The sequence below is a fragment of the Macadamia integrifolia genome, chromosome 2 (genome assembly GCF_013358625.1).
Source record: "Macadamia integrifolia cultivar HAES 741 chromosome 2, SCU_Mint_v3, whole genome shotgun sequence".
In the NCBI taxonomy this organism is placed as follows: Eukaryota; Viridiplantae; Streptophyta; class Magnoliopsida; order Proteales; family Proteaceae; genus Macadamia; species Macadamia integrifolia.
In genome coordinates, this window is record NC_056558.1 from 29,664,099 (window position 1) to 29,675,372 (window position 11,274).

Here is an 11,274-nt window from a genome sequence, read left to right on the forward strand (position 1 = left end):
AATACGAATTTCCAAGTAAAAAGGGGAAAAGGAGAAGGATTAAATAGAAAAGGGAGAATAAAATCACATTTTAGCAAAAGGATTCCAATTCCTAACCCTTCACTATAGAACAACCCTTTTACAAGAACCAACAAAAATCGAAGACCTATAGAAAGAAATAAGAAACCCAGTGAAACTTAAGGGATTGCAACCTTTTTGTAGATCAGTGGAATAAATCCTTGCGTTCGTGCCATCACAAGTTGTTCTGTGGAAACTTCTTTTGAATATAGACCTCTGCTAACCTCGGATGAGATCGGATTAGCAAGAAGATGGAAATTCCAATTTGCTTCAAGACTTGGAAAAATTTCACCTCCCAACTTGGACTGATGAAAGATCAACTTGAAGAGATGAAACCCTGAGATTCTTAGTAGCCAAGAGTAGAAATAGGGGTTTCGAATATTCTAACTACCTCATCATATCAGGATTTTTTGTGCTAGTGTATGCCACAGATGGTGGAAAGGAATGTGTTATGGTAAAAATGTGCCATCATTCTGATCGTCTCATGGGAATCAAGCGAGCAGCAAGCCTGAGTATGATAAACAATGATCTAGACCCTCACGAATGGTTTTGATTTGACCAAACCACCTGTTTGGCCTGAAGTAGATAAGGGGTCGATGACAAGTTGGACCAACTCCACTAGATAGTCCTCGTGTACCAAGCGGTGAGCCAAATGCCAACAAGGGAAGTAGCGCAGATGTTCCGCCGAGCGGTAACCTAAGTGACTCGGCAAAGCTTAGTAATGCCGAGGTCACTACTGAATGACAAGCATTGGTATAAGTAGGGCATTACACAATGTCTTGCCACATGGCTATCCAAACCACTGAATAAGCCCAATTGCATTAGTTCCTTGACCAAACGGTAGGTCTAAGGTGTTCACCAGCTGAATGGAAATTCGCACATACACCTGTCACTCAGGGTAAGTGGCTTGCCAATTAGACCACTTGACTTAGGTCGCTTGGCTGGAGATTCCAATGGGTTTCCTCACCAAGGTACGCCTAAAAAGACTTACCAAGTCCAACATGTGAGTTACAAGATACAGACTAATCCTAGTCCAGAAAGGACACTCAACGGAATATCGAATCTTCCCTAGAAGAAAGAATATCTCGCCATATCTCGGGGGATATGGCTAATACGTGGAGTTCCCATAGCTAGGACGTCCACCATATTCACTTTCCCTTCACAACTCTTGTTATAATCAGAATCCTACTAGCATTAGAAAGCTACCAAAGCAGGACTCTCACTCGATGGCCTCAATATTCAGCTATAAATACCCAGGTAAACCCTTTCTAGAGGATCAATCTTTTTCTATTCTTACTGGAATTATCTGTTTGTAGAGAGATCTGACTTAGGCATCGGATAGCCCTCCGTCAGATCAACCCGATGTTCACTTTTGTGCACATTTCTCTGTGTGGGAATGTTGCTATTCAAGTCATTTATCCAAAGTCTTGAATCTACACGATGGGTCTCCCACACATCCTCTCTGAACTGCACAAGAAGAGCTAGGAGACCAAGGGAATAGTCAGCAAGCTAACGACGAGATTTTGTTGGCGGGAGCCTTGCCTTCGCCTCCTTTGGTCGTCACATTGGAGTACGTGTCGATATCCAACAAGTTGCAAGTGCAACCTTTGGGTGTCATTTCGGCCCTAGCTTGTGGAATTGAGGTTGGAGACGTCTGAGATGGATCTAGCCTACAAAGAGGGGAACCTGTGGAGGATTTGGTGCAAGTAGAGGAAGAACCAGACCGAACAATGCAGCTTGGAGCCTGATTGAACCAAGGACAAGTTTAGGAAATACTTAACATCCTTTGAAAGAACTCGAATGTCTTCTCTTGTTAACGTAGCACATGTCCGACACCCCTAGAGCCATCTCCGAACATGCCCTCAATGCTGAACAAGGACAAAAGCTGGTTAAGCTAAAGAGTAGAAACTTCACTTCCGAGCAATAGAAAATTATCAATGAAGAGGTAGAGAAATTGAAAGCCTCACACCTGATTAGGGAAGTACAATTCCCCATATGCCTTGCCAACATTGTAATGTTCCCAAAGTCAAACGGAAAATGGTGAATTTGCATTGATTACAATGAGCTGAATAAAATCCTACCCAGAAGACTACTACCCGCTCCCAAGGATCGACCAACTGATTAATGCAACAATGGGCCATGAGATGCTGACCTTCATAGATGCCTTTTTGGGATATAATCATATCAAGATGAAGGAGGATGACGAAGAGAAGATGACGTTCCTAACCAAACGAGGCAACTACTGTTACAAGGCGATACTATTCGGAGTGAAGAACATTCGGGCTACATATTAGAGGATGGTGAAGGCCATGTTTTTAAAGTAGATTGGAAGGATGTGGAGGTATAAGTATATGACATGCTTGTCAAAAGCATAGAAGCCGATCATTATGTGATTGATTTAGGGGAAGCATTCCAAGTGTTACAGAAAAATCAGATGAAATTGAACCCCTTGAAGGGCACGTTCGGAGTTACTTCAAGAAAATTCTTGGGGTTCATGGTTTCAAAGAGAAGAATATAAGCAAACATAAGAAAGATCCAAGCAATTCAAGATATGATCCCACCAAGGACCGTTCGGGAGGTTCAAAGGCTGGCCTACCGAGCATGACCCTCAATCGGTTCATCTCCCGGGATGGTGATAAGTGCCTGCCTATCTTCAGAACACTAAAGAACTTGTAGTCGCCGAAGGATTTCTTTGGACATCCAAATGCCAAGATGCGTTTGAAGCCTTGAAGGCTTACCTTGTATTGCCACCACTCCTCATCCGTTCAGAACCAGAGGACAAGTTACATGTTTATCTAATAGTCTCACCAATAGCCATTAGCATAGCTTTGGTGAAAGAACAGGATGAAATATAGTGACCAATTTACTACGTCAGCCATATACTCGTGGATGTTGAAACAAGATACCCCGAGGCAGAAAAGATGGCTTTTGCACTGGTCATTGCTGCATGTAAATTGAGGCCATATTTCTAGGCTCATTGGGTTCTCGTACTTGTCGACCAGCCTATTAAAAAATACTATACAAGCCAAGCATTTTTAGGGAGGCTTGTTAGTTAGTCAGTTGAATTGACTAAGCGTGATATCGATTATTGCCCTGCATGACGATCAAAGGCCAGGAGTTAGCAAACTTCATAGTGGAGTGTACCCTAATGGATGAGGAAGAGGACATCAAAGACATGCTGGTCGTACGACTCTGGACCTTGTACATCGACGTCTCAAGCAGAGACATAGGAAGTGGAGCGGACCTTATTCTAACAAGTCCAGAAGGTTTCAAAATTCAATATACGTTGTGGTTCACCTTCGCCGCCACTAATAATGAGTAGAATATGAAGCATTAATAGCCGAATTTAGAGTAGCTTGGGTAGTACAAGCAAAAGAACTGCTAGTCTCCAACAGTTCCCAACTTGTCGTGAACCAGGTGAAGGGAGAGTTTGAGGCAAAAGAAGAAATGATGGTCAACTATCTAAAAGTGGTGAAGAGCTTAACCGCCCAATTCACCAAATTCAAGATCCAACAAGTCCCTAGTGCAGAGAATGCATACGAAGATGCCTTATTCCGACTAGCAACGACAGAGTATAAAAGCATAGGTCCAATGATATATGTTGAAGTATTAGAAAAGTTGACCTATGTAGCAGAAGAATTATGCTGTGCAGCCCAAGTGTCAACTTGGATGGACCTAATTATAAAGTACTTTAGGGACAACTCCCCACCCGAAGATGGTGCTGAAGAGGGAAAAGTAAAAAAATCAAGCAGTAAAGTACATCCTTAGAGAAGGAGCATAGTACAAAAAAAAATCTCCAGCCCACTCTGATGAGCACATTTATGTGTGAAATCTAAGTAGTAAAACATGCATTTTTACATATTTATAATGAAGCTACCTTGGGTTTTACTCTCTTTTTGTAGGTTTTGTATTTTAAGGGCCTTAGGCATTATCGGACGTCATATCTCTCCAACAACAACTACCTAGTGTAGTTGGTGAGCTCTAGTATGCAAAATTCCCTTGCTCATCAGGAGGTCTCAAGTTCGAACCTCCTGGTTGTCTTTTTTTTTCATGGGAAATCGTAGGAGGGATTTCTTACGCAAAAAGAGAAAAAAAAAAGGAAAGAAAAAAAAGGGAGAAATAAATCTTGTCCAAATCTTCTCTCTCTTCTATATCATCACTAGAAGATTGTCTAAATCACACAAAGCAAGAAGGAAAATCATCCAAGGGAAAGAAAAATCAGCCAACAAGGGTTGTGCAAGATTAGAAGAGAGGGAGAAAAAGAAGAGAAAAATAAATAAAAAAAGGAAAGAGAATAACCAAAAAAATTATAGAAAATTTCTCCAAGTTTATTTCTCTTTTCTCTCTCCGCCACTTTAGCACTTTTGGTCTCAAAAGATCTCACCTACCAATTGCTGGTTTTTCCCTTTTGGGAAAGAGAAATTTATTACCCTACCTCCCCATTCCCTATAAATACAACTCATGTAAGAGGAGGAGGGACACTTCATTCTTCTTCTAGGGTTTTTTTTTTAGTTCTCTCTCTCTCTCTCTCTCTCTCTCTCTCTCTCTCTCTCTAGTTTTAGTTCTTCTTTGTTTTTGCTTTAACCACTTTTGTAATAGCTTTTTATTTCAATTAATGCAAGCATTCTTTTATTTTTATTCAGTCTTTTATATTTATGATTTATGCAATTGAGTTGTAATTTTTAAGTTATAGTTCTAGGCTTAGATCTAGGTGACAAAATCACGAGCCATGGAGCATCTCTTTTTCAAGTTCAGTTTTTTTTTTCAAGATTTGTTTTCTCCAGGCCTAAAAATTTCAGATTTGGTTCATTCCAGATCTACTTTTTAGGGTTTGCAGTACCTCAAATCACCCAAGCTTTCAAGTTCAAGCATTGATTCAGGTAGGTAGGCTTCTTCAATAGTCTTCTCTCCCTCCTCTCATTCCCTCTTCTGACTACCCTTTCTTTTTTAATTTAGGATTTTAATTTCAGTCTTTATACTATTGCTTTCCTTTTCCCCAAGGTTCATGGCTAGTGTATATGTTGGTTTTGCCTCTCCTAGCCATAGAACCATCATTTTATTGTTTTTATTTTAATTGCCTTCCTTTCTCTAAAGGCAAGTAGAGTAACCCTTGTAAGAGTGACTCTCTGATCAAGTAGGGAAGCTCATATTATGATGCATCCCTCGGGCTAAGTAGAGAAACCTACTTGTGAGCCTCTCTCTAGCTTTATCCCTTTTTTTTACTTTATTTTTATTTCAACATTTTTTTCCTTCATTATTTTTTAATTATGTGGGTTGTTTATTTTTATTTATTTATTTATTTATTTAATTTTAATTGCGTGCCTTGCGTATTTAAATTCTTAAATGACGAATGGTTAGGATGTTATTTTAGATACATATGTTTAGGACGGTAGTTAGAATTAGATCACAACCATTAATCGGTTCACTTTCGCATTATTAAAAGAAGCCAAAAATAAAGTGGCTGCTCTCCTTGTATTTGACTCGTAGCTATACTAATTTGTACGCTTGCAGTTACATTTTAAATCCTAGCACACTCCTCAAGTGCCTTGGCCCATCCAAAGCTGAGTACGAATTAGCTGAGGTGCATAAGGGGATTTGAAGAAGCCACCTGCGAGCATAAGCCCTAGCCTACAAAGTCCTAAGACAAGGATTTTATTGGCCCCACATGCAAAAAGATGCGATGGCCTATGTTTAAAAGTGTTGGTCCATCTAGATACATACCTGATAACACGTCGACCAACCGTTGAATTATCTTCCATCATTAACCTGATACCCTTCATGATGTGGGGAATCGACATACTAGTTCAGTTTGTGCTTAGACAAGGTAAGATGAAGTTCCTCATAGTAGCCATTGAGTACTTTACGAAGTTTCTTAACAAATCCATGGGACACCTCAAGTCGAATGGCCAGGCCAAGGTATCTAATTGAACCATGATAGATGGGCTAAAGAAAAGGGTCGAGCTTGAACAAAAGAAGTGGGCCACCGAGCTATCAGTGTGCTATGGGCTTACCGAACAACAGTTCGGACCCCAATGGGCGAAACATCGTTTAAATAAGCGTATGACACAAAGGCTCTCATCCCAGTTGATGTCTTTGTGGGTCTCATATGACCCTCGACTTTAATGAAGACACTAATAAAGAAGGGCTACGAGCCAACCTAGAGTTCTTAGATCAAGTCACAGAAGTGCCCACCATGAGAAGTGAGGTCTATAAGAGGAGGACTGAATGGAGTTACAACTTGAAGAAGAAAAGGGTATTCAACTCGATGATTTGGTCCTTCAAAGGAAAGAAGTTTCTGATCAACACAACACAGGAAAATTAAGCGTTGACTGTGGGGGTCCATATAGTCTCTTAAGTCGTACGCTTAAGGACATACCACTTGCAGACTTTGGAGGGTGAAGTTATCCCAAGGGCCTGATTCGGAGAACCTCAGGAGATACTAGCAATAAACTTGCCAGGGACCAACCGAATGGATCACTAAGTTACTGTAATCTATTAGTTCCAATTACTAGTTTCCCTTTCAAAGTATGACATGTGTTTAGTATACTTTTACAAAGTTTAGTTTTTTTTTTTTTTTTTAAATTAGTTCTATGACAATCCAGAAGGACAACCCCCAGGTCGGCAACACAAATCTTGGTCCACACTGATCATCAATACTCCAAAGCCCAATCCTCAGATTGGCCAATAATCTCGGCCTGTAATAATCGGCAAAACCCCAAAAACCACCCCTAGTTGGCATACAAGCCCGAACTGTGTTGTTCGACAAAATAGAAGCCCAACCTAGGCTGGCCACCTTTGGTTGGCAATACAATATCCGATCGCCACTGATCAACATGTTAAGAAAAAGGAAAGGAAATGTAATGCTATACGAGATCGAGCAAAAATTGTTCATTTGACAAGCTAAAAAGGCTACTTGATAGTGATTGTTTCAAAACAAACAAACTCGATATATAAAGACCGTCCAAGTCTTGCCTGGCCCATAACCATCGTCTCTGCATGGTAGCTCTACGGTTTGATTGTCTAGTCCCCTAGTTGCCTCTTAGGCCACTTTCTGAGCCACCTCTCCCTTGGTTGCCTCCTGTTCTGCTTTTTGAGCTGCTTCTGTTGCCACTTCTTCCTCTTCAATCTCCTACCTGGTCTGGCAGTGCACTGGCTTGAAGGACTTGAAGTCGAATGTCAGATGCTCGACAATAATGGAGTCCCGACAATCGCGAACCCCATAGATCTAGGCATCAACATGAAAGTTGCAACGTAATCCTCAAAGTCCTTCGAAGCTTTGTAACTTTCCACTGCGTGGGCTTGAGCTATAGACATCATTTCTTGAGAGATTTTAAGCTCCTCTTCTAGTTGGGCCACCTTCCCTGGATTCCTCCCCTGTTGATCGTTCATTTTTCGAGGTGATCTTCTCTTTCCTAGCTGAATTTGTTAGCCTCGAGAGCCAAAGTGACCTTGGCCTCGAGAACTGTCATGCTTTCCCGATCGTCCAGGAGGGAACCTTGAGCCACCTTGGCTTCAATCTTCATCTTTTCCAACTGCTTGGTGGAGAGGTGATCTCTCTATTCGGCTGCATAGAGGCCCGCAACACACCCACCTATTTGGTCAGCTTGTCTACTTGGTTGTATTTCTTCGATGCATATGACGCCACTAGTGCAAGAGATACTTCAACATTCAAAAAGATAAATAATAAACAAGCCACTTCAAGTAAAGTCTCACCCACATGAGTACTGCTCAACTCTTATGGACAAGCTCCTCCATCATCATCTCCTTAAGCAGCAGGCGATCCTGAGTAAAGCGGCAGGTGCGGGTCCAAAAGCCTATATGAAGTTCTCACAAAAAACTGAGATCGTCAAGCGAGATGATCCTCAACTGGTTCTCATCATCGATAGCCAGCAGTTGCCCGTAGCATCTACAGCCTTCACTTGCTATATCTCCTCCACAGTAAGTGTGTGCCTTAGGGGTATGTGACTTGGGCACTCGAAAAGAAATGCTTGGTGAGAAGGTCCGCAAGGAAGTAAAGTCCTCCTTCACCTGGGAGCTGCATATGGAGGTAGATCCTCCACATGCTCCAAACCTCCATATAGGGTAAAACCCCCAGCATGGGGGTCCCCTCATCACTCAACCTTTTATGAGCCAGGAAGCCCATCCAGATGAATCGAATGAAGTGGGCAGGATCACATCGTTTGAAGGGTGAGCCATAAACTACTCACTCACCACCTCCATGTCTTGAGGAGCTGATGGCTTGGCCACTGTAGTCCTCCTTATCTCCACAATAGTGGTCGGGTCAGCCACTGTCGTCACTTCTGTGCTTACCGTGTGGCCAAGTCAGCTGCCAACCCTAACCTTCTCCTCTTTCTCTTCCCTCTTGACGGAGATTGGTCATTTTGTTCTCTCTCTTTCTCTCTCTCTCTCTCTCTCTCTCTCTCTTACTGGACCTCCACCCAACTTTGATTGGAGGCCTCATGGGAAGCGAAGGCTGCCTGAATCATATTATAGCTGAGCGACACTGCAATATAAGATGACAGTCAACACACACACGAGAGAGAGAGAGAGAGAGAGAGAGAGAGAGAGAAGGGAAAAGAATATTCTCAAATGGCAATCACCTGTAGATAACCTATGCTGGGAGAGGAAGTCCTCGTCCCCCAGCAAGTTGGTATCGATAGTGCAACCTGAGTCCTTCAACGTCTGGTAGGTCTGCTCGTCAGCACCCATCAAGGATGGATGAATTTTCACTGCAGTGATATCCAGCTCATCCCAAACATTGTCTATAGATAGACCTTCAACTTCAGATGCAAAGAAGAACCTATTCTTCCATCCCTTAATATAAGAAGGGTTCTCCTCCACGACCTTGATCTTACCACGCTGACTTAATGGATACCAACTGCGGTGAGTGCCCTGAGAGTTCAAGTGAAAGTAGGACAAGAAGTTGAGGGATGTCGCTCAGTCCATCTCGTTGATGAAATCGACAGATCTAATCAAGCTCCACTAACTGTTCGGAAGGAGTTGGGATGGATGGATATCATAATACTTAAACATCTTAGTCACCAATGGATGTACATGGAAACAGAGGCCACCTCTAAAGGCTTGCTCAAACAAACAGACTTCATCACTAGCTGGCATACATGAAAACTCATTAAGGGTAGGCACTTATAGAGTAATGGTGTGGGCATGTGAAACTTAGACCTAATACTGGCCAAGCCCTCTGCCTTCATATGGCTAAAGAAGTTCATGGTGTCAAGCCCAGTGCCCATAGGGATAAAGGTAGGCCGATGCCCCTCTGGACGCCAGGCACAGTCAGGCTGGGAGTAGTCATTAAAGCGATAACCAGAGCCATCGGAATGGAAGGGACAGAGTCACTATTCTAAGCAGCGCCCGACAAAGTAGGGATAGAGCGCACAACTATAGCTCTATTGGCGACAGAGATCATCGCAATATGTACCTCCAAGTTTCATGACCAAAGAAAAAAGAGAGACCAGAACTAGAAATGAAACGAAGGAGGAGGAAATTGAAAAAGAGTTTATTGGTGAAGTCTAAAAAATGAGCGACCATGACGACTGTAGTGATGGTCCTAGAAGGAAATAGAGTACACCAGCAGTGCACTGACGATAGGGAAGGAGGAAATAGGAGGGTGAAACTCTTGAGTGTAAAGAAGAAGACCAACATTGAAGGAGTCTAATATATTAGTCCTCCCAAAACACTCGTAAGGAGTATAAATAGAGAGACAAGTTATACAATGTGCCTCGTGAGAAAAGATGTGGACCAAGCTAACCAAAAGGACCGATTTCACCCCCTGCGCCGGATTAGAGGTAAGAAGGCTGACGTGGCACCTTCCCATTCTTCAATATTAAGAGGAGCATCTTTTCAATTACAAAAAGCTACTGCAGCATCATCGCGCCTCCCGGAAAGGTTGTGGTGCATTAATAAAGGGGGAGAAGGTTCAAAAGATGATAGGCCGAGCCTATAAGGTGGTTACCCTTCCTACCAGGCCTGGCGCTTGACCACGATAAGAGGGGAGTCACGTCCCTCGCTATAAGGCAACCCAGATACTCCCATCGTCTACAACTAGCTCGATAGGAGTGGGGGGCAATCTAGTATGGAAAAAATATGCCATCCTTAGGATCATCACACTGGAACCAAGTGGGCATTGAACCCAAGTACGAAAGACAATGATCCTGACCCTCATGAATGCATTTAATCTGACCAGGCCACATGTTTGCCCCAAAGTATACAAGGGGCCTATGACAACCTGACAGACCAACACCACTAGAATGGCCTCGAATATCGAGTGGAGGGCCTGAATGCCAACAAGGGAAGTAGCGCAGATGTTCTGCCGAGCTGTAACCTAAGTGACCTAGCAAAGTTCAGTAACGCCGAGGTCATTACTGGATGACAACCATTAGCGTAAGGAGGGCATTACACAAATGTCCTACCACATGGCTATCACAACCACTGAATAAGCCTAACTACATTAGTTCCTTGACTGAATGATAGGTCTAAGGTATTCACCAGCGGAACAGTAAGCAACACTTACAACCTGTCACTTGGGGTAAGTAGCTCGACAATTAGACCACTTGACTAAGGTCAATCGGACTGAGATTCTAATGGGTTTCCTCACCAAGATACGCCTAAAAGGACTTATCAAGTCCAGCATCCGAGTTACAAGATACAGACTAATCCCAGCTCGGAAAGGACACTTGAAGGAATATCAAATCTTCCATTAAAGGAAGAATATTTTGGAATATCCCCAGGGATATGGGCAATACATGGAGTTCTCATAGCTGAAAAGTCCTCCATATTCACTTTCTTGTTACAGCTCTTGCTATATTCTGACTCCTACTAGCATTAGGAAACTCCCAAGGTGGGACTCTTATTTAATGGCCACCATCTTCAGCTATAAATACCTAGGTATATCTCTTTTCCAGAGGATCAATCTTTTTCTATTCTAACTGGAATTATCTGTTTGTAGAGAGATCTGATTAAGGCATCAGAGAGGCCCCCGCTAGATCAGTCTGACGCTCACTCTCTTGTGCGGGTTTCTCTGTATAGGATGTGGAAACCACCTAAGATGATTTCTTGCCGTAACAGAATGAAAAGGAGATAAGCGATGGTGGCTAGTGTTGTTCTAGCTCTTGGTTGGGATATATGGAGGAGAAATCATGGATAGGAAAAGGTTAGGAAGGGAGAATGAAAGTGATAGGTTTTCTTTTTCATTTGTGTGTG

The 11,274-nt window shown here is 42.6% G+C and overlaps 1 protein-coding gene across 1 annotated transcript in view; it reads left to right on the forward strand.

Moving 5' to 3' along the window:
- Positions 1-7,794: 7,794 nt before the first annotated feature.
- LOC122064844 (probable polygalacturonase At1g80170) overlaps positions 7,795-11,274 on the forward strand; it is a 9,807-nt gene continuing 6,327 nt past the window's right edge. The window contains exon 1 of the mRNA XM_042628631.1: positions 7,795-7,995. Coding sequence (XP_042484565.1) covers positions 7,795-7,995 — 201 coding nt within the window. The remainder of the gene's footprint in view (positions 7,996-11,274) is intronic.